The sequence below is a fragment of the Glandiceps talaboti genome, chromosome 11, assembly GCF_964340395.1.
Source record: "Glandiceps talaboti chromosome 11, keGlaTala1.1, whole genome shotgun sequence".
In the NCBI taxonomy this organism is placed as follows: domain Eukaryota; kingdom Metazoa; phylum Hemichordata; class Enteropneusta; family Spengelidae; genus Glandiceps; species Glandiceps talaboti.
Window position 1 is genome coordinate 9,492,417 of NC_135559.1, and position 25,743 is coordinate 9,518,159.

The following is a 25,743-nucleotide window of genomic DNA, read 5'->3' on the forward strand; positions in this document are numbered from 1 at the left end:
AGACAGAAATATTTAGTGGATGTAAATATACATAGTTCCAAAATGAGGCAGAAAGAAAATCTGCGAAATAAAATGTGAAAATCCAAATTTCATTTAGCTTCTCCTCAGTGGGACCAAATCATAATATATTCATTTTGAACTAAAACTATAAACGGAGATAAATTTACATTATTTGACATCAAAATTGATAAAATAATATCTAAAATTGTACGAAACTGATACTCTCCTTAGCACTGCTTAAATTCTTATGTTAAGATTAATATTGGAATAGTTTCCCTCAATATGAGACAAAAAAAATCAATTAAAATATTTGTGCTATATTTATTGGAAAACGATATTCTTCCATATGCTTTAGCTATGAGGAAACCTTTAGGGACAAATTCTTTCCCGCTAGGAGCAAGTTTTAAATAAACACCGGGGTCTAAAAAAGTTCTGCGTCAGTTCAGTTCAGTAGCCGGAATGAATTATTGGGGTCAATGCCCACTATCTTTCCGGATCACCTTTCCTAGTCACTTATAACCATAGAATGGAAAATAAAGCAGACTGTTTCCGACAATTTTTTTAGTAATGACTCAACTATTACATCGGTAATTTGTTTGTTCAGTGTAATATGAACTTAGCACTTTAAATTGTGGAATACAAAATATGAATGCAGTCACGTTTTTTTTTCAGATAAAGGTGTGTTAAAAATGATCAGGCAATGACCTGTGAAACATTCACCTGAATTGAAACAACGAGTATGGAATTTCAACTGGCACGCTCACCTGAATTGAAACAAGTATGGAATTTCAACTGGCATATTACAGTTGCCAGTATAATTATTTTTTCATCCTACAGTTGTCTAGTAACTGAATCTAAAATGATGTCTAAATTTCTCAAAATACACACAACATTTGTCACAACATACAATTTCTGATTTAAATTTCAGTATCAAGTATTACTGATCTTTTTACAAAATTATGAAGCAGCTGCCAAGTAATAATTTTACTGTCCTTTTTCATTTTTGCTGTTATTTGCACACATAACTTATTATACAATTTTATAGCAAAGTTAAAAAAAAATAACAATATGTGTCCACACATTATCTGCCAAACGTACATAGAAACAAAATTTTCAAACCAATTTTTGATTAAAAAATCTGAAAAGAGTTACATCTTAAATTCGATTTACAACTGTTACATCTACTATATGTTCAGACAATTTTAAGGGCAAAACATTAGAAAAATTAAAAATTTACAAATAAATGTGAAATATATACAAATATAAAAATTAAAAAAACACCAGGTGCTTTCAGGCATGTTGAAACAACAATAAGGAGATTACAATATTAAGGTGACTGACCTGACGTTCAACAACCTACCTGTATGCCGATAAGAATTAATATTTGATTAAAAAAATCAATACCTCCTAATACACTGTGTGTATGAAAACAGCCGCATATGAGCCAAAAATTGAAAAATTTGTAAAAATATAGATAAAAATTATTTTGGATGCAATTTTCTGTCAAAATGATAAAGATTGAAAATAAAGTGAATACATTTCACAAATGAGTTTTTGCGATGCAATTTTTTTTTTTTTGACGTACGAATATAATTTTGCTAAAAGGATATGATATCCTTTTAGCAGAATTACATTCGTACAACAATATGCGGTGTTTTGCACTACCAGTTACTTATCATAAACACATCACAAGCAGTCCAATTTTCACCTAAAAATGCTAATTGAAAATACATTAAAATCTAAAAAACATCATGATCAAACAAGTCTTTGAAGTTACTAGACGACAACCCATACTTCCATTTGGTTTCCAAGTTGTCAACGCAGTTAACACACAAAACAGCACTGAACAATTTTCAAATTTTCAACTAAAAAAAATTCTAAACTGAAAATACCACAAAATCTGAAAATGAATATCATCACCAAAATAATAAAAAATTTCTTCGAAGTTGCCAGACGACAAGCCATTTCCAATCACAGTTTCCAAGTTGCTAACATAGTAGACAGACAAAATGTACCACAAATTTTCGAATTTTCAACTAAAAACTGATGATACTGAAAATGAGCATCATTATCAAACTAACATAAAATTTCTTTGAAGTTTAGCCAGACGACAAACCCCTGTTTTCCATTCACCATTCTACAACTTGCCAACATAACAGACAGACAGACAAAACATAACCAAACGGCCTATTCACAGTACTCAGTCAAGTAGTTTTTACCATTCTTTGTTAGGTCCCTACACGCTAATTCTGAAGAATAGTTCACCAATTATCCACACAGTAGGCGACTTTAGTCCAACCAAGGAAAATACCCTTACATGTAAATGTATATCCATGTAAATAGTGCCAATTGTAGTCGTCGTACACCACTGTCTTCTTGCTCTTCTTCTTAACGCCTTTCCGCGTCTTGACGATGCGTTTCCACCAGTGAAAACAACCCATGATGTTTGAACTAGACCAGGTCATTGATGCCTCAAAAAAAATTCTCTGTGGTCTTCACACACGAGTGTTAGATCAAAAAGTTCTGCTCCTCACAGCTTCTCTGACAAGTTCATTATGACCATAACAAAGCTGTGACACGGATAAATGTGCGAGAGGAAATGCCATGCTAGACGCACCCCACCTCTGCACAGTGAGTCAGCTGTAAAACTCTAGGCATGCATATGAGCCTCCAATTCCATCAGCCGTGGTTTTATCATCTACACAGGAAGCGACTGAAATACACACACATACTAAACAATACCACATCATTTACATAAATCGGACTCACTATGTGTATTTCACTAGGAGTATGAAAGCAGGGTTAACGGCTATCATATCAGGACAAGCTAATCAATTAACAATTGATGAGGTGAAAGTCATAACCATTAACAATGAGACGTTAACTGTTTATTTTTATGATTTTTTTTTGTTGGCACATGATTTACGTTTCAGTGGCGTGTGTCAATTTTGACTTGTAAGGACAGGGTAAATTGAGATCAATTGGATTATTTACACCTGACAGTGACAAGCATAACGGAGGAGAAGATTTGTTTCCAGTCATGGTCAAAAACAGTCCATGACACCTCTCGTCTGTGTTCTCAAAATCACTATCAAAACAACCGCTATTTAGATAAACAACTAATTAAATCAATAACATGGTAAAAGTAAATGGACATCAAGGACAAAGACGGGTACAGCTGGTCACAATCATTCCACTCTCAAGTGAGAAATAAAAGTTGCTTTTTATACTATCTGCCTATCATCAAATCGTAAAAGTTATGTCTGAATTTAAGCTATATAGATACAAATCGAAAAAAAAAAATATTGAAGGCCAGAAAGTTACAGTCGGCTGCAAACACATATCTCCCAAGCAAGAAGTAAAACTTAAAAACTCGCTTTTAAACACTCTTATCAAATTCTACATGCTTTGTAATTCAAGTTACAGATACATTCAAATGTTGAAAAACAGACACCAAGGACAGACAAGGCTACAGCTATAGTCACAATCAGTACTCTAGTGGGAAATAAAAACTTAAAAGTCGCTTTTCAATATTGTTATCAACTGCAGTTACATCTGAATTCAGGTGAGATACAATTGGTAAAATACGACATCAAGGCCAGACAGGGCTACCACTGGTCATGATCACAAGTGAGAAATAAAAATCAGTTTTCAGTACTACATCAAATTGTGAAATACTTTCTTTGTAACAAGACACCAAATTAAAGTGGCCATATGGATGAGGATTTAGTTTTTATTTTGAAAATTTAAACACAAAAAAATTATCATGGCTTCCTACTTGAGAAATCAATATGAAACAACATTGACTAAGTCTATGCTTGTATCTTAATACATTGCACAAAGCTAAAAAAAAAAATGTGTAAAAAGTTTATACGTACAATAACAAAAAATGTTCACATTTATTAATCTTTAAATACCCCCAATCCTCATCCATATGGCCACTTTAAGAATCAGCTTGTATGTCTACATGTATATCTTAATTCAAGATTACAGATACACACAGCAAATATGTGACAACAGAAAATCCCAGGGGTTAATGACATTATCATCGGTAAAAATACCTCAGAGAAATTGTCTCCATAGAAACCAAAATATTTGCTTTGTGTATTGTTGAACATTGAAAACCTATCATGCTTCAAATGTGCCATGGTTATGACCTGGTTGTCAGTGACAAATTTATAATTTACAATATCCGGTTTTAATATATGATGTGATGTCACGCGTCAGGTGGAAATTTGTCATATATGATATAATTTATATAATATGTACATGTATGTACGACATACGTATGTATGTATGTATGTATGTATGTATGTATGTATGTATGTATGTATGTATGTATGTATGTATGTATGTATGTATGTATGTATGTATGTATGTATGTATGTACGTATGTACGTATGTATGTATGTATGTATGTATGTATGTATGTATGTATGTATGTATGTGTGTGTCTGTCTGTATGTATGTGTGTGTGTGTGTACGTACATATGCATGTATAAATCTAAGAACATTATACATTGTTTGTTCATTCCTATCCCAAACCAAAACTGGCAGAATAGAATAATTATGGACAAACATAAAAAAGAATTTTTGTCCATTTTTTTTAAAAGTGCAGACTGACTCAAAATCATTACTTGTTATTTGTACTCATTCTTGCCCAACGTAGTGAAATAGAGTCTTAAAAGATTACTTCGTCATTAACCTAGAAAAGCACACATTGTTCCGACGGAAGTCCTTTCAAACACAATGTAGGGCTGGTCATGACTATTGTGTCCAAATATCTATAGTACAGTCACTTTTTCTTTCAAAGCAAACAAGTATTATTGTATTGAGTCACATTCCGAGTTCCTTTAAAATCTCTTTGATTTCGGCGACTTTGAAATTATATTCTTACCCACAATTAATGCATTCATCCACTGTCATACCTTTTCGAATTTTAAAATGTAAATACTAGCCAAATTTTCCTTTTTTTGCCGTTACCTAAGCATATTGAAACGTAGTTCGTTTTTCTTTTTAAAAAAGTTCAAGCACTTGAAAAAAGTCTTGAATTGTACGATATTCGAGTGGTAGGTATAAATCTATGTCCTTTTCTGTTTTAAATTCCACTTGTACCATGTTTGATCATGAAGTAATAGTAAATTACAAACATTTCAAGTGTTTTATATAGCTCTGTCTTTTGAAATTCCTCCACACAGACACACGTTTCCGATAGGAATAGAGCAAAGGTTAAAATGGAAGACTGTCAGACGCCAGAAGTTTTGTACAAACGTACTTGAAAACTAAAGGTGTCAGGTTTAAACTATTCAAACGATAGGGTAAGAAAGAAAATAGGATACTATGCAGCTGGGAACAGACACACTAGGACATCCCTAAAAACTTGACAATGTGGACTAAAATTTCAGATACTGCATACTTGAAACTTGACACATCAGTTCAACTATTCTAAAGATAGGGTATACAGATGAAAATGGGGTGATAAGAGGCTAGAAACGGACATACTGGGACACCTCTAAAAACTTAGCCAAGCCGACCTAAATTCGTGATATGGCATATTTGAAAAACCAGACACACCAGTTTACTATTCAAAAGATAAGGGTATGCTATATGTTTGTATACTGGTTAGGAACAGATACACTGGGACACCCTTTATTTACTGTAGCCATCCCTACATCCTATATTATCCTGACCAATATATGATATAACATCTACTTGAAACCAGACATACACAATAACATACTGGCATCATCACCACCAGTTGCATCACCAAATTGAGACTAAACACCTTGAAGGAGTCACATACTAGACACCCCTACAAACTTGACAAAGTGGGCTTACCCTTACAAACTTGACCTAGTACGACCATCCCTACAAACTTGGCAAAGTTGACCATGACTTATGATATACATACAATACATGAAATTTAACTTAGCTTTGAACAATTGAAACAATCATACATTTCATCTGCCAACAGTTAAAGGTGTGGCTGTTAATACCTTTATGCTAATATGCCACACGGACCGGAACAATTTACCAGTATCAATAAAACAGATATCACAAAGAAATGCCTTTAAAAAAGCAGTAAAATCATATTTGAACAGTACACTAAGGGATACTGAAAACAGTGAGTTTATTCGTTATTAGTTAGTTTGCCTCCATGTTTTCCCTACTTCTGTTATTCTTTCCCATTCCATGTAGTTAAACACATTTGCTAATCTCGCATTTACTTCAATCACTGTATGGACTCCACACTGGAAACAAGTCTTTGACTTTGTGGGTTATCCAAGTAATTCAACAATTTGTAAGTTTTTATTTGCATATCTGTGCTGTTGATGTGTTGTTTTACTGATTAGAAATAAACAAACTAAGAAACACTGTAACTCACTCTTTTGAAAAACACTGAAAACCCTATAAACTTGACAGAGTACAATGCTGTAGCCTTGCATAACTTCATATGAAACATGCTAAATAGGTATACACTCTCGGTACCTGCAATAGCATTTTATCTCATGCTAGACAGTCAAAATAGAATAAGAAGGTCGACTTCTCACACCACCTATAGAAATGGAATGCATGTGAAGTGCATGGAGTGGAAATTATGGTGTGGATCAAGAAATCAAATGTTTGCGATTTTTATGATGTGCCTAGGCAGTAATGCTGTATTTCAGGTACCGAGAATTGGGAAGACACTTGAAACCCTACCGCATAGTGTTGAAAGCTAAAGGAACCCACAAAGCCTATTTTAATGGTTGAATCTGTGACTTTGCTAAACTCATTCACTGAGGAAATGATATAGTGAATGAGTAGAGCAGAGTAACGCACACAGAGTCAACTCGCCTAGAATCCAGTCAAATGAGGATTTTGAGGTTTGATTTCTCCATGGGGAAATAATGAATTCAAAACCCACATTCACATCAATGCCTGGCTAAGATTCAACCAGTAGACAGGCGACTATAAACTTGGCAGAACTGAATATTGGATGAATACTTATAGTAATTAAATCATACTTGAAGTTGAAATGAGACATTTAACACTTGATTACAAATGTAACAGTAGGGTATATACACATGCCCTGGCAGCTGTGAAGACACTCCTGCAAGTTTGACCAAGGTGACCACAGTTAACCCTGACACATATGAAACAAGTTGAACCATTGAACAGAGAAATGAAACATGTGGCTTACAGCTGGGCCAACAGACACACACTGGTACATCTCAACAAACTTTGCAAAGTGGAATGTCGGGGTAATGTTTATAGAGAAATCATTCTTCAACCAAGGTGAACCTTCCATCCCATCCCTTCCCCTACCCCACCCCCTGCAAACATCAAACAAACTGAACTATTTAAACCATTGAACAGAGAAGTTAAACATGTTGTTTTACAGCTGGAGAGACAGATACGCACTGGTACATCTCATCAAACTTGGCAAAGTTGAACATTGGGGTATTGTTCACGGGATATTCGTCAGCCAAGGTGAACCCTTCATCCCCTCCCCTCCCTTCCCCTCCCCACCCCTCCTGAATAGAGAATGATACTTTAACATGTGGTTTACAGCTGGATAGACAGACACACAGTGGTACATCTCCACAAACTTCGCCTATAAGCTGACCTTCATCCAGGTAGTATTAAGACGGATGTTCTTTCATAATCTGGGAGAGTCATTCTCTATTGTTTTCTTTGTCATTTATTGACTTAACCTAGTCACGCCAGTGGGTATTATAGATTACATCACAATACAGAGAAGTTAGATGACTTCCAAGGTTTCATAGTTCTAATTTGTACAAGTTAACTCCAGGTGACAGCATCACAAGGGAGGGGGTCACAGAGGAGTCAGCTGACTTCCGAGGTTTTTTAGTTCTAATTTGTACAAGTTAACACCAAGTGACAGTGGCACAAGGGGGGGGGGGAGAAGGGGGTCACAGAGAAGTCAGATGACCTCCTAGGTTTTCCAGTTCTCTAATTTGTACAAGTTAACACCAAGTGTCAGTGGCACATGGGAGGGGCTAACAGAGGAGTCAGCTGACTTCCGAGGTTTTTTTAGCTCTAATTTGTACAAGTTAACACCAAGTGACAGTGGCACAAGGGGGGGGGGGGGAGAAGGGGGTCACAGAGAAGTCAGATGACCTCCTAGGTTTTCCAGTTCTCTAATTTGTACAAGTTAACACCAAGTGTCAGTGGCACATGGGAGGGGCTAACAGAGGAGTCAGCTGACTTCCATGGTTTTTTAGTTCTAATTTGTACAAGTTAACACCAAGTGTCAGTGGCACATGGGAGGGGCTAACAGAGGAGTCAAGCTGACTTCTGAGGTTTTTTAGTTCTAATTTGTACAAGTTAACACCAAGTGACAGTGGAACAAGGGGGGGGGGGGGAGAAGGGGGTCACAGAGAAGTCAGATGACCTCCTAGGTTTTCCACTTCTCTAATTTGTACAAGTTAACACCAAGTGTCAGTGGCACATGGGAGGGGCTAACAGAGGAGTCAGCTGACTTCCGAGGTTTTTTAGTTCTGATTTGTACAAGTTAACACCAGGCAACAGTATCACAAGGAGTCAGATGCAAGGGGTCACAGAGGAGTCAGATAACCTCCTAGGTTTTCTAGTTCTAATTTGCACAGGTTAACACCAGGTGACAGTAAAACAAGTGGGGTCAAATTTAATGAGGGCAACTCTGTCACTTTTGATATCTTAATTTATATTCTATATATCCTGTTCCACTCTACAACTGATAACCTAAGGGTGTGAAATATATATTGTATATGTTTTTGTTCTATTTGACACATTTTTAAAACATGTTTGAATCCTTCTTTTAAGAAAATAGTTATAATTCTTGTCAAAGTCTAAGAATACTGAGGTGGTTCATCTTGCCTTTAGACATCTACATTCACGTTTGTATGTGATGTACACCTTTTTTAAAGATACATCCCACAATGAATACTGTGACCAATACTCGGTACAATTGTTACTGCTGGCACATGCCCTATCAGTATAACAGCCTTATATGACTTTCTCAACTCCCTGGGGAGCATACAATCCATTGACACTTATGTATGCACACATAGAATAAAAACCTTCACAAAGCAACTTCTTTCCTACCAGGTCCACATTTGTACAGCTGAGTTGACTGGACATGATGGTGGTACTGCAACTAAGTGTACAGGGTTGAATCCTTCACATAACAACCTCTATCCTACCAGGTCCCCATTTGTACAGTTGGACTGACTGGGGCATAGTGGTTGGTCAAATCTCATGTCTTGCTTTAAAAATATTTGTGATTATACCATGCACTAGCCAGGTTCAACAAAATGGTCAGTTTATGTCACGACTTTTTTATTCATATTTTGAACACAGCAGAACCAATGATGTAGAAACGTGTTGTTGTGACATAAACGCACGCTGTCATGACGCAGACCGACCAGGGTATAAATTCCATATTTTTGGCTTATGGGAAGTTATGCATCGTATAATTTCTGGAATGTATATTTAGTGTACATCACTAGTAATTCAGTACAGAAACAGGTTAAATCTTCAACTAGCTTCGCACTAAAGAGTGGGCTTTTTTCAAAAAGTTTTGAATTAAACACTTGAATGTAACTGTATATCAAAATTTTTTAAATCCTGTTTTGCTTGACTTATAGTTTTTTCGTGTAGAAACAAATACCCCCTGGTAGAAAGGATTTAAATTTGCCTTGACATTCTTTATACATGGTTGAATGCCACTGTGTTACTGTATTGTCAATCTTTTTGTTAAGGGTGGTAAGCAGGTAAAATCTGTAGGGGTTTCTCAGTTATCTTACCGGGGTTCCCAAACAAAAATTACAGTAGACTGTATGGGAAACTATTCAATTTTTACCCCTTTCTGTTACTGGGGCTCCCTAACCTTAACAATAACGGGGTTCTTTTCATAAAAGTTGGGGTGTGTTTTATTGCATTTGGGCATTTCCGTTCAATTCTATATCATACAGGTACAGCATTACATGTACATGTACTTGTGTCTTGATTTACGATGTGCAAAATAAATGTGGAATGTTGAATAGGTTCGAAATCAAATCAATATCAGTTGTCCCGTCCACACACACACACACTAAAACCAGTTTTAATTTTAGTTTGAATTTAGTTGCATCTGTTTAAAACACATCAGGGAGTGGGTTTTGAATCAATTCAAAGTAAATCATTTAGAACCGACACACTAGCAGAAGTAAATCGATTCAAATCTCATTGCTTGAAGTTTTCTTGTGGGAAACAGGTTTAGATTAATAACTGAATCAATTCTGTTTGAATCAGTTTCGAATCAATGCAGGTGGGGACAGGGGATTTCTACCAATATGTCAATCTTCCTTTTTGTATTCAGTTTACATCCTTGTTTAAATGGTTGTATCCTATGGTGGATTTTAATTCTTTTCACAGAGTGAGCTTGTTTTTTTATTACCTTTGGGCATTTTTACTACTAGATTCATTTTTTATCTACTTTATACACATGTATCTAGCATCATGCGTCTTGCTTTTTAATACATGATTTATAAAATGTACCCTGTACTATACACTGCATATAAAAATTTTCATTCTTTTTAATTCAATTTTACATCCTTGTGTTGTTAACATTTTGCAGACATTATGTGTGATGGGGAATGGCTTCTAGACCAATGGAATACTACAATCATCGTCGACAATAAGGACAGCGAAATTCACAATCAAAATGTCAGTTAGGACAGCAAATAGTGTAGTAGCGGCTAGTCCTTTGAGTCTACTTGTAGGCTATGTTTACATGGTTGAATCCTACTGTGTTGATGGATGGTTCCTCTTTTCACAGAGAGTCGGGTGTGTCATATTGCCTCAGGCACCTCCATTCATATCTAGATAACATACCTAAAATACTATATATATATATATATATATATATAGTCAAACTTTATCTAGTACTGGTAGTTTACGTCTATATCTATATCATATGTGCACTATGGTTGAAAACTCCTATAATGTATGCTGAATTATGTAGTGTAACTGTAACTTATTTTTTCAATTTTATTTCGTTTTCATGTTTGAATTCCTGTTTGTTACTGTTAGTAAATAGTTAGCATTCTTTCAACTGAGGTGTGTCTTCTTGATTTAATACATCTAGATTCACTCCCATGTAACAGAACTAAAATACTATTTAGTTAAGAAGAGGGCACACTCTCACTTTATATTAACCAGATAGCAATGTCAAGACTGCTCATGAATATTCATGAGGTATGTTAATGTTAATCTGCGACAGTTTGTATGCATTGTTCTAACTTTATATTCAATTATCTAATTTGCTGAATTGTTATACAATTAAACATGTCAAATTTTGAAATTGTTCACATACATCATGATGTTGTCTGAGTCGACAATACTTTCTGTTGGTAGTGTACATTACAAAACTGAAGTAGAAACTGATCCGAAAGTTGGAGTATACATGGCATTCCTTTTAGTCTGGGTGAAATTCAGTAGCTTCCTCTTCCCAGAATGTCAATTAGTGTTTTTATTTACAATGTAGACCACATCCTTACATCATCCTGGTAGAGCAAGATACAGCTGGATTTTAATTACAGTGTATATAGACAAAAAAAATGCATCCTTTTAAGGTAAAATCCAGTCAAAATTTGAGTCAGAAATACACATGATGATCTTTGTAATCGTTCAGTTTAGTTCTCCTTTGTTATTTCCTCAGAAAATATTTCCAATTTCCGTCTTTACACCTCACCTTTTTTTCTCAGAATATGTTATGGACCGACAGAGTATCAGATTATGTGTATTCTTAGGTTCTAAAATTTTAACCAATACACAACATATTTTTAATAAAGCTGAGAGCTTTCGACTGAAAAACAGTCAGTCTTGTATATGTACTCTTGATTAACTGAAGAATATGGTAAACTCTACACCTGTGTGCCCTCTAATGATAGCCAAATTTTGTTGTTGTGAGTCAAAATGATAAAAACTGGGAGTTCTTGTGAGTCACCACATAGTAAGAAGAGATAGGGGAACACTAAATTTTGGTGCATCACCAGAAATTGTGTTCGTCAGTGGCACGTCAAATTGGCTTAGAGGGCACACTCACCACATAGTAAGAGATAGGGGAACACTAAATTTTGGTGCGTCACCAGAAATTGTGTGCGTCAGTGGCGTTTCAAACTGGCTTAGAGGGCACACTGCTCTACACTGAGAACAAGCCTTGTAAACTAAAGTTTGGAATTTTTATTGTTTTAGTCATGTAGTTTCATGAAATTATTAATGTCATTTTAGTCCTGTAAACTTTTTAATGTGTCTCGTTTTAGCCTCCTAAATTGTTGTAATTGATACCGACATTTTATCCATGTAGACAACTTATAAACAAACGCTTTGAAAGGGAACACATGGCGAACAATCCAGAATGAATTTGAGATTTTTTCATTTATTTAAAAATATTTTTTGTTATTCTAATTTACAGAACAGAAAATTCTGGAAATTAAAAAAACAAAAAATACAGAAATTAGATATCCTTACACGAAATGCCCTGCAACGTTAGGTAAACCAAAGTTACTATATGAGTACTAAACCTATCTGACCAGTCAAACATTTCCTGCCAAATTTCAGTGCCCAAATTCCAAAAATTGTTGACAAAATTTTGTCATTCATGTATATATTTTAGACCCAAACTACAAAAAATTTCAGTTACTCTTTACGTCAATTCAAGATTCTCTGGTACATCACAACAGTTTATACATGGAACAAGTTTAGTGAAAGCATTGTAGGAAGTGAGCCACCAAGTGGTGAAAAGCAGTAATATCTCAAACTGGTACAACAGCATTGTATTGACAGTCCCCTCCAGTCACATCAAAAGGTCAAAGGTCAATACACGCCCTGAATGTTCCCTGTTGACACTTACAGTCTGCAAAGTAAATCATATTTCATGCACTGACGCAGGAATCATGTGACCTTTCCAATGGTATTATGACCTTTTCATTGGTAAAATTACAATGTAGCTATTGTCATAGGAGACCTACCACACAGTTCCATATGTAGGTCATACTAATTTTATACGTCTTAGAGATATCTCTGCTCACTCTCCGTTTATAACTCCGGTTGAAAAAGATCAACAATTCTACTCACACTTTTGTAAATATATTTGAGCAGTATTTTTTACAGACATAACATGTTTACTGTTCAAACTGAGATTTATTGCTCTCTCTGTTGGATATGAACATTTGACACACATTTCTGAAATCTGGTAAAAACAAACGGAACCATGAAGACAGAAATTACTTGCCAGGTAATGCTTTTAGGATGTTGTAAAATGAATATATTTCTGATTTATCCATGATAAAAATACTCAACGAAGAGCTCAAAGTAAACTCTAAACCCATACTAGGTAGATCTGGAAAGCACTGTTATGGATAAAGGTATAATTTGAGGGCATTGTACATGATAAAAGGTTTTCTTAGGGCACGGTTTTGAGAAACAGTACATCTTGAAAGTGATGTTTATATGGAAAGGTATATCCCGAGGGTGTTGTTTATGTGGAAAGGTATGTCTTGATGGTGCTGTACATTAGGAAAGGTTTTCTTTAGGGTACTGCTATGAGAAAGGTACATATTGAGGGCGCTGTTTATGTGGAAAGGTATATCTTCAGGGCCCTGTACATAAGAAAAGGTTTTCTTTAGGGTACTGCTATGAGAGAGGTACATATTGAGGGCGCTGTTTACAATTCCTTCCATACCTTGCAGATAAATGTTATTCTTGATATTCCGAGTGTCATGACCTTACAAGATGAACTGTCACATCAAATGAACAACTGTTACTCTTTAGAAATATCACCTATTCCTATATTTACAAATAAATTTAAACTTTTTACTGCACTAAAATACTTCTCGACAATTCCTAGCTTTCAACCTAAGTCCTTAGGTCTTATTTAGGGATGTGAAGTCATATGTTATTTTACGCATGTGGGACTTCAAAATATTGTCCTGGACAGGCAGTGACCGTAAAGTGTATCGGCCCATATCTCTGTTTAGCAATGGTTCTCATGTTCTGATATATACATATGGCATCTTTGATTCCCTTAACAAACGAGTCTTAGTTTCCTATCCAGGATGGAAACATTCTCCATGTCAATTCTATGTCCAGGACAGTTTTTACGGATGTTTGGAAACTTGTAGTGACGCACAACTAGTACGCTTGTGTTCCTGAGATCTGGATTTCAACGTTCTTTCCATTTCACCAATGTATTCCTAAAATCATTGTTATATTTTCGAACACAATATCTCCTTATATGATCTACTAGAAATAACACACGCTTCGCATGGGATACACATATCTTGTCAGGTAAAAACTGGTATATGGGATAACCACAACTCAAGTAGAGAGTATTAAATTACTTCCTATGAATATAACACTTCACAGGCATCATCCAGTGATGAATCCCACTAATGTCATGTACAACTGTTTTGTGATTAACATAACTCTGTGAACATTTTTCTAATCCATTCAGCAGAATTGCAAAATACCCCTTACTACTGCCACTTAGTATAATAGATAGGTATGGCATATGGCATAACCACAACTTGAATAAAGACTAATGGCATAACCATGACTCGAATAGAGACTAAATCAAATTGGTTCCAATGAGTAGCACTCAATAGGCATCATCGATAGCGGCAAATCCTACAAATATCACGTAAAAAACCTTTTGAACGTACTACGTATGGCCGCTAATATTTTGCTAACCCATTAGGCCGATATTGAAAATATGTGACCCTCCACTTATATATATAGATAGATATAGGAAATGTGCTAATTTGAATACCTCCTTATAAGGTCTAGATAGGAAATATGTTAATTTGAATATCTCCTTATAAGGTCTATACATGAAATATGCTAATTTGAATACCATTCACAAGTGATGGTGAATTCCAAATACTCTTCCAATGTAAACTGTTATAAGGAGGCTATACATACACATTAGTCAAGAGAAATGTTCTTTATTTCACTGTGTACTTTTTAAACACTTCACACAAGATTTTAGCATTCCTTAGTTGGGTTGGTTTACAGAGCCACAGAGTAAGGATGAACTCATCATTCAGTTTTGCACATACTATGTACTCAGTGATTTGACTTTCTGTTTATAGGCTTCCATCACATCAGAATTAGAATTTGGGTGTGAAAAAAAAGTTCTCCTGTAAAGCTATGGAAAAAGTGGTCCAGAACAATAGATGGTCCTATGTATGTTTTACAATTGTACAGCTCTAAAGTGAAAACATGGGTTTATCACAGGTCTTTAAATATCATTTTTGAACACAGTAAAAAGTTAGTATTTATCAATTGCAAAAGGGACACATCTTAATTAAAATACATACACATAATTTATTCATTGCTGGTAAAACTTGTGTAAATGTTCACACTTGGAATACTAATTTTTGTGGGATGCCAATGACAAACCTGAAAAGCCCACAGGTACATGTAGGTTTTATCTACACCTCACCTTTTAAAAGTTTCTGAACAGTGTTTAGTTCTGCAATTTAACTTACAGTGAATGTACGCTTAGTGTAGTTACTATACATGTAGGCATTCTCTACAATCTCTTTCTAATGTATAGTCAAACGGACAAATTCACAATTCTTTGAAAATCTAACTAAATTTCCTGCTGAGGAAGGGATGAACAACACATGTTAGAAGTAATCCACTGCACACTGACTGGTGGTTGTAATACAAAAATGCATGTTATTGCATTCAGTTTATGACAAACTCAACCTCCAGTTTGAATATAAGTGATGCAACGATGCGATAACAACATCATGTTTATATCAATGCTCCAATTGCTGTTGTTGGTGGTAAAAATGCAATTTTGTGCTAGAGAAATCCATTTGACTATATGGTGGAGATGATCACAACACATATGGGACTAGACTAATGTACGCTACACTGTGACAGAAATGAAGAGTTTACATAGGAATGACATAGATATTCTTGAAATGCAGTAACCCATAAACAAGATAAGATATGATGTTTTGGGTCATAAAAAGACTTGTAAGTAGATAGGCAAAGAATACTAATAAGCATGTGTGGACAGAATACCAATAGCATAGTAGAGATTTTATTATCATGCTAGACTGTTGACAGTCATTCAGTGCCTTTTTTGCTACGTTTTATCTAAAAGTAAAGTCATCGCCTCGCTCCGAACCGGAGCAATACTATAAATGCGTACCGATTGAACAGCGAGTGCCGGAGTTCGTGCCTTCGGCACTCGCAGTTTCTACCAGTATGCATTAGTATTCAGTGCTACGGAGCGAGGCAACGACTTTGTTTTAGATGAAACGTAGCAAAAAAGGCATTTTAGACAATTACAGGTTTTTAAGCGATGAAAGTTAAACCTAAATACATTTTCCTTAAGAGGCAACATTTTGAGGCAATTAAAGACAGTTATTATTTGGTTAAAATGACAAGGAACCACATTTTAGACCAAGCAAACTAAAAAATGATGCAAAGTGGACCCCGTTTTAGACTTCAGCTTGAAAAAATAGACCCCAATTTTAGACAAATGGACAAGAAAATGCACCCCAAAGGGCGGCACATATATGTACACTCAAATAAGGGGAGAAGCCCCCCCCCCCCCCCCCCCCCCCCCATCAAACCAAATTTTAGCAATCTCAAGTCCATGGCTCCCAATTACTTCGTCATTGTAGTTGGACTGACTCTCATGACAACAACGAGTCAGATAGTCAAGTCTCCCGTCTAGTGCATGTTACAAACCATAAATTTCAGATCAAAGCCTGTAAATTACATTATTTGTTGACTCATAGTTCTTATTTTGAGGCCAATATCACCATCCATCTAAGTATCATACCCAATCTGCATAGCAACCAAGCCTAATTTATACATACACTTGCTATATTTCAACAAAATTTGATACCTGATGTAATCCCATCTGACTATAAACCTGCCAGGGTCATCTTAATGTATGAGTATTCTATTTCATACTGTATATTCTCTTGTTATCACTCAGGTCTTTATCACTCAGTTACCATGCTCAAAACAGCCTCAAAGGAAGGTCAGGGGTCATAAGGTGAACAAAATTATAAGAACATATATCAATGTATTTTATTGTGTATGTCTATATAGCAAAGGTTAATACTTCAATATAGACACCCTTGTAACTTCTAAGGTCTTGACAAGTCACTGTGCTAAGACTACCTCACAGGTAGTTCAAAGGTCAGAAGTCAGGGGTCACTAGGTGAAATCATTTCAGATTACATAAAAGTATGCCTAGGGTTAACACTGCAAATATACACTTCTTTCCCTTTTATAAGGTCTTCAGAAGTCTGGGAAGTGGGTACACCCTACACCCTTCACCCTTCACCCAGTGATTTAGTGTACATCCTTCCATTTTTAACACATTCTTGAACTGGCCAAGAGTCAAAGGTCAAAGGCAAACAAAAGCACACTTCTATGATAGGCAAATAAAAACAATTGAGCACACTTCTATGATTTTTATGATGTATGACTAAGTTAATGTACATTTTAATTCACATATACATTAATACATTGTCATCATTCTAGAACTGTCCAAGATGTAGGTCAAGAGTCAAAGGTCAAAGGTGAACAAAAACAATCAAGCAGACATTCACTTCTATGATTTTTATGATGTATGACTAAGTTAATGTACATTTTAATTCACATATACATTAATACATTGTCATCATTCTAGAACTGTCCAAGATGTAGGTCAAGAGTCAAAGGTCAAAGGTGAACAAAAACAATCAAGCAGACATTCACTTCTATGATTTTTATGATGTATGACTAAGTTAATGTACATTTTAATTCACATATACATTAATACATTGTCATCATTCTAGAACTGTCCAAGATGTAGGTCAAGAGTCAAAGGTCAAAGGTGAACAAAAACAATCAAGCAGACATTCACTTCTATGATTTTCATGATGTATGACTAAGTTAATGTACATTTTAATTCACATATTTGTATATCCTCCAGTTTAAACACATCATTCTAGAAATGTCCAAGATGTAGGTCAAGGACCAAAGGTCAAAGGTGAATAAAACAATCAAGCACACTTCTACAATTTTCATTATGCATGACTTAATATACATTAATTCTTATATCTTGCATATCCTCTGATCAAAAACTTAGATAGGTCAAGGGTCGGGGGTCAGGAGGTGAATGACAGCAATAACCCACACCCCAGTAGTGATGATGTTTCAATTGAAAGGCTTAGAGAAGTATCATATATCAAATTATTATTCATGTGGAAGGAAATAACTGTCATGTCCGATGAGACAAATTGAATTTTGAATCATTTCAAAAATTAAATTCTAGTCAGGGAGTATATTGCTGAAAATAAGATAGTTTATATGTATGAAGATACAACAAAGTGAATTTTGTATGAAATGTGCTGTAAATTCAATCAACATATTTGTTTCTGTAATTGTTTCCACATCGTTTATTTCATGGTCTGTTGACGAACCATGTCTGATAATGTAACGTTAACTGAAGCATGAAATGAATGTACTTGTACATTACCTATACATCAAGAATCATAAAATATCACTCAAGTAAAACACATTAATCACTTGGAAGATCTTATCAACACTTCATAGTCAAAAAGTAATTCTTGATAGAAAAAACATGTATTGTTTATAATCAATATGAATATATCATATATGATGTGGTGTGATGTACTGTGGTGTGGTGCAATGTTATGTGATGTGGCATGTGATTTGGTATGATGTGGTGTGATGTGGTGCGGTGTGATATACTGTGGTGTAGTGTGGTGTATGTGGCATGTGATTTTGTGGTGTAGTGTGTTACGTTGTGTGGTGTGCGATTTAGTGTGGTGTGTTGTTGTATGGCGTGGTGTGATGTGATATGTGGTGTGCCATATGGCATGGACATGGTGTGGTGTGATATACTGTGATGTGATGTGGCATGTGATTTGGTATGGTGTGGTGTGGTGTGGTGTGGTGTGAAATGCTGTGCTGTGCTGTGATGTAATGTGATCTGATATGATATGATATGATATGTGATTTCATAACATAGTATGATATAGATATAATACATATTTGTATTTCTCTTGTAACATGTAGTGGTGATGTACATGTATAGTTGAATGTTAATTCCCAATATTTTTCAATCAATCAATAAATGATCAATCAATCAATCAATCAATCAATAAATGATCAATCAATCAATCAATCAATCAATCAATCAATCAATCAATCAATCAATGATCAAACAATCAATCAATGAAGATACCCATTGAAACCTTTCCCAATGAAATAAATATTTCCTCAAATCAAAATAAAAATCTAAACAAACTATCTATTAGTATATATATAGCTAATAGATAATTAATACAGGGATATAGCTGATTCAAAATGAAAATTTTTGTATTTGGCATTATCACTATGTATGCATGAATACCTCTGTCTATAAATCATTGTTTTTATTTCATTCTAATAACAACAACTGAGTTTATATTATTAACAAGACTACTACAGACACTATCAGGCCATACAGTCTGCTACTAAAAACACTTAAAAGGTGGTCATCAAATTTTTACTACATTCCATACACCGTCTTGAATAACATATTCTACAGCTAAGTTAACCCAGAGACTTGCCTACGTGGATTAACATGTTGGTTTGACAAATGACACTATCAAGCCAGATAGCTAAGTCTCTGAGCTAATCTAAAAGCTTTGTTGATACTATCCAATTGGTGAGAAGACAGTTAGAAAATTATTTTTGGAATATAAGTTATTATTAATAATATTTTCCGAACTGAAGTCAGTCCAGCAACAATGCTACATGTATATCTGAATTGACATGCTGGCTTGATGAATGACACAATCAAACCAGATAGCTAAGTCTCTGAATTAATCTAGAAGCTTTGTTGATACTATCAAATTGGTGAAAAGACAGTTAGAAAATTATTTTTTGAATACAACATTTTCCCAACTGAAGGCAGTCCAGAGGCGATGATACATCATGTACGGGTCTGAGTTGACATGCTGGCTTGATGAACGACACTGTCAAGCCAGATAAAGTGTCTTTAAGCTAAAGCTTTGTTGATACTAACAAATTGATAAAAAGACAGACAGTTAGAAATTATATTTTTTCAAATCATGTTTATTGCGAGGATTTTTAACCCTTACAACAAGGAAATGAATGTGGAAACAGACATAATGTCCAATGTATTTCACCATAATTTTTTATAGGAAGCAAGGTCGTGAAAAATAGAAACTTGGGTTACTGTGTTTTATCTTCAACAAAAACCACAGGTTACATTGGAAAAAGATGTTTGAGAATACTGAGACAGGGAAATCTGGTTAACTGTCTTTTGGGGATTTTATTGACTTACCATCTAAAAGATTTGGTGTTTGTGCTTCACATTGCTGTTACTTACATGCAAACAACGATTAATTTTTTCAGTCTAACCACCCCATTAAAACTAACGTTATCAAAAAACCTTATTTAAAAATTATCCGTTTATTTCAAATCACAATTATGTCCTAATTCTAGTAATTGCCAGGAGCTATGTCACCATATCCTTCAGATACATCAATGGGTTTGTCTATTTCAAGAAAAAGGGACATTAATATCATTATAGCCATCATTTATTTTTGCGAAATAATCAAGTATCATTTATCAAACAAATGAAATCTTGTCTCCAGAGGCTGGCATGAAATAAGTAAAAGCTATCGTATCTCTCAGGTTCTCCCTCATTTATCACGGTGACACATACATGTACAGAAAGTAGACAAATGGAACAGATTATGGTCTTGAAACAAGACCTCATTCTCGCAAACCAGAGCTATTATTTCTTCGAAATAAAACCAAATTGTTAAGAACAGTACCGTAAAACGGTTGGGGTTTGAGACGATGCAAGACCTCGGAATTGTGCTCCGACAGTTGTCAAACAAAAGCCAAGGATGACAGTACCATTGGTGGATGACAGTACAGTTTGGGCAAGCCCACAATAGTGCCCCTTTGATGCTATGTAATGACCTGTGTTCACTTTTTAAGTTAGCCGAATTAACCGAGATCCCTGTGTTCACTTTTAAGGTTAGCAGAATTAACCGATGATCTAGCATCTTGACTGAGCAGATTCCTCCTAGCCCCAGAGACTTGTTGTTGGCTCTCTAATCTAGCAATCATACAAGTAACATTAACATTGATATATAGGATCACTAAAGTTGAATGCCAAGGTCAAATTTTTGGGCTAATCTGCTCCCTATTTATACCATGTTTTAATCCCCTCCAATTTCCATAATTTAATTACCATGTTTTAATCTCCGAATTCTATAATTACTATGCTTTATAGCTAATTTTTTGGAAATTATTGAAACACTGATCCTACAATTACTAAATTGCTATGCAATACTGACAGTAAGTATTTCACTAATTATTCATCATTGCAAAAAAAAAAGGTTGCATAAGAAAATAAGTAATCATAAACGCCTTGTTATATGAAAATATCCCCTACTAAAAACACTGTGATGACCATTGACCATACAATGTATATATAACACTGGAGCAAAAATAGCGCAAATTTCCCCAATTCTGTTACCATGGTACTGAAACCAGTTGTTTTGAAATTGTAGAATCACTGACATTACAACACAATTACTGTCTCGCCATGATATAGTTCACTTATCCATAAATAATACTGAAAAAATAGGTTGAAAATTTTAAATCAGTAATTTCAAGTCTTTGTCATATTACTAATCAAGCACTCAAGTACTAAACCCAGTGCACTGTTCTGTTCATACTGAGTCAGTTACTGTAGTTGTGTGAATTTAGAAATGTGAACTTGTATGGTAAGTATGAATGCAACCCTGTACAGCCTCTAATTAGACATGATTTATACATACGAGTCTTATTACAATAAGAAGTACAGGTAATTGTGGACTTAAATGACAAGACAGACTATGGCTGCTACAATGTATGTATGAAGATGAGGTAGTAGCATATCCCTAGAGGTGACCATCTCACAGTGTGCCCTCTCTAAGCCAATTTAATGTGCCACTGATGCACAGAATTTCTAGTGACACACCAAAATTTGGTGTTCTCCTATCTCTGGATGTACTATGTGGTGACTCAAGAAATCCCAGTTTTTCTCACTTTCACTTACAACAACAAAATTTGGCTATCATTAGAAGACACACTGCCATCTCATTCTCACCAATGTTGGTCACTGTAATCTGTCATCTTAGCAAGGATAATGTACTAGTGATTTTGTGGATATGTTTATTAAACATCACTACACATTTATACATATCAAAACATCTCATTTTCAATTCCACTCCCATCCCCAACACTTTCTTCAAAAAGCAAGATTGAATAATATATATTGACTGTGGCTGTTATAAAGTTGGTATGCGACTAATACTAGTTAGTGAATTATGTCCCTATGTGGTGGGGTGGGGGGGGGGGACCATATCCCCCCCATGGTGGTCATGGCAATCTGTAACATCATGGCTGCTTCATTCTTGTGGATATATTAGCATACCAATACTCATCACAACATCCAATCCACTGATTCCCACCAGATTCCAAGCAATTTCTTCAAAATGGAAAGGTGAATTCATATTGACATTGCCCAGTAATGGAGAGCACTTAAAGTGCATTGAGAAAGAAGCTAGGCAGCATCCAAGGCTAATATTGACAATGAACCGTACACAATGTATCTGTAATTTGTAAGAGTAGGTTTGATGGGTTTCAAGTATACAAACAATTGAAGACAACTAATACAGGTGAATAACAAATAACTAGTGTTGAATACTAGAACGTAAAATATTTATTTCTAGCAGATTTATACTAGTGTATTTTGACAGAATTAGAATATGGTTTACTGTAAGACTCCCTTTCTAACAGGGAACTTGCAATCCAGACTCAGACACAAAGGACTATGGGATTATCTGTGGTTATCGTAATACCTAACCTGGAGCTACCGATAAAATAAACCTCCCACAATGGTCACGGTAAATATGAATTGATTATGTGTGGTTGCAAACAATGTATCAATATTGTTTATAATACTAATTGATTAGTATTTATTATCACATTTCCCATGATGCAACATTTAACATGGCAGGTTTGCAAGTTCCCTATTTGCCAGCCTACCAATATGCAGTAGTGTTAACATCGGTGCTGGTGCAGGCATTAATCCTGTTTTTCTCACTCTCAACTTATAGTTTTTTGACAAGTCTCTAGGCTAGAGAGGTTCTTGAGATAGTAACACCATGACACATCTCTGGGTTAACTAGCTTCTTGAGATAGTAACACCAAGACATGTCTCTGGGCTAGAGAGCTTCTTGAGACAGTAATACCAAGATACATCTCTGGGCTAGAGCTTCTTGAGACAGTAACACCAAGACAAGTCTCTGTGGGTAGAAAGCTTCATGAGATAGTAACACCAAGGCAAGACTCTGTGGGTAGAAAGCTTTTTGAGATAGTAACACCAATAAAAGTCTCTGGTGTAGAGAGTTTTTTTGAGATAGTAACACCAAGACAAGACTCTGGGCTAGAGAGCTTTTTGAGATAGTAACACCAAGACATTACTGGGCTTTGCTTACAGTAAATTTGGAATATACCGTAAATACCCATAAACAGGCTAAAGTCCATTAGACAACAACAAGACTAAAGGTTTTCATTCTACACGTAATATTATCAGTTACCATAACATTTGTCATCCAAACAAGAAGTGAGTATAGAGACCAGGGTGTGCCAACTTGTCAAGATGGTGTCTTGGTAGATTCGTACATTTATGTATGAATAAATGTACTTCTTTATTCCACTGCGTTTCTAGGCCCACACCAGCTCTTCATCAGATGAAAATGAATGAAATCCAATAAATTGATGACGTCTGGTCTCTCCTGTTCTTAAATTTTTCATTGTAGTTATAATTTTGGATGATTTCAGGTGATTATTTAATAACTATATTCACAGCATTTCATCATGTACATGTTTTCATTAAAATGTGTCTGCTGATAATGACACTTCAGTTGTTCCTTTCTGATTAAACACTATATTTCTTATCAAAAGTCAAATTTACATGGTGTTTTTTAAAGCAACAATCTCTAAATCTCCATAATAGGAGTTGCCGAGTGTCCATTTTTGGAAATGGTAATTTTTTTTTATCGTTTTACCTTTATTTTTCATAATTGTCACATACTGATTGATTGTTATGCCATGTTTGTCATGCAGTGGACATTATTTGGATGTTTTTAGGTGTGACATCACAGTACATTCCAAAAATAAATTTTATACACAATAGCAGTACATATCAACATGTCATTGTCAGATAACTAGTTGGACATTTCTGCAAAATATCATTCCAGAGAGACAAAAATCTACCAACCATTTCAAATTATTTAATTCTAACATCCTGGAGTAAAGTACTTCTAATTTGCAATTCTAAGTTTCATAAACATGTTTTACACAGAACCAATTTTTTTTACTCTACCCTCACAATTAATTCTACTTCCTTATTTAGTCACTGTCAGTTGTTTGTGTAATATTTTCTCTAACCCCTGAGTCTACTGACCTTTAGACTTGATGAATACAAATGTAAGGTGAGACAAATAATTTAATATTTATTTTTAGCTTCACCTTTCCCCCCTTGGAAAGTCACAACTAACATAATATACAATAATTCATTGAAAATTTTGTATTAAAATCTACTGAAAATTAGAATTTTGAGAGGAATTTTTTTTGTCAAATTTTATGAAATTGTCAGTCTGGTATATGTATTTGCATCTAGTGTTCTCTGTGACCAAAACAATATGGATGTTTTTGGGTTTGTGTGTGTGTTTCAAAATCAATATTTTTTTCTTCTAAATATTAAAATGTAATTCTTATCTTGTTAGCATGTGAGTGTTCATGTACTGAGTCAAAAACATGATGATGACCACATGAAATAATTAATACAGTCTGAGTCAGCTTGTTGACAAAAGGACATTTTATGATCTGGCCTTGCTGCAATCAATTTAATAACTGTAACTTTATCACTTTATAATAATAGGTATTATTTATGTAACACTGTATAACACATACATTCAGGATGTAGCACAGACTACTAAAAGTTGACAATGAATTGAATTGCTAGTAAGTATTTTGAAACTGTTTCAATGGGAACTTGTAATCTAGACTGAGCATGCTCAGAGGCAAAGGACTATGGGATTGTTTGTAGTTTGTTTTAAAAGAATGGTCGAATTGATGGGATTATTCCAGTAATCTGGAGATATCAATATAGAATAAACCTCCTACAAAGGTCAGGCTAACCCCGAATTGATTTTTTGTGGTTACAAACATTGTAGCAATATTGTTTACAATACTGATCGATTGATATTTATGATCACATTTCCCATGATGCACCATTCAAGATGGCAGGTTTGCAAGTTCTCTATTGTAACTACATCTATTATTCATATTCAGATGGTCTCAGATGCAATCCTGTCCTGGAACCAGGAACTAGTTTGTGACCAAATATTTCAAGTACGAAACTTGATGGCAGGGATATAGTAAGGTCCAATAGCTGGCAAATAGCAACTTGTTACTTGCAATGTTTGACCAGCTACATTTTCAGGAATTTCTTTAAAAAAATCTTTGTTTAACCACTATATTTCTGTCATTTGGCAGATTTATGAGTCTCCTTTCCTACATATTTACTACCTACTTTCAAATTTTATTGGCTAATGTTAAAATTAGCTACTTGTACTTTTCTGGATCAAATTT

At 34.9% G+C, this 25,743-nt stretch overlaps 1 protein-coding gene across 6 annotated transcripts in view; it reads right to left on the minus strand.

Annotated features, from left to right (window-relative positions):
- Nucleotides 1-25,743, minus strand: part of LOC144442864 (rho guanine nucleotide exchange factor 7-like) — a 59,446-nt gene that overhangs the window by 25,512 nt on the left and 8,191 nt on the right. The window contains exon 1 of one of the 6 annotated variants that reach the window (XM_078132263.1): nucleotides 2,318-2,647. The exons of the other annotated variants lie outside the window; for them this stretch is intronic. Coding sequence (XP_077988389.1) covers nucleotides 2,318-2,465 — 148 coding nt within the window. The 5' untranslated portion in view covers nucleotides 2,466-2,647. Of the gene's footprint in view, nucleotides 1-2,317; nucleotides 2,648-25,743 lie in introns of those variants that run through there. 6 annotated transcript variants of the gene reach the window in all.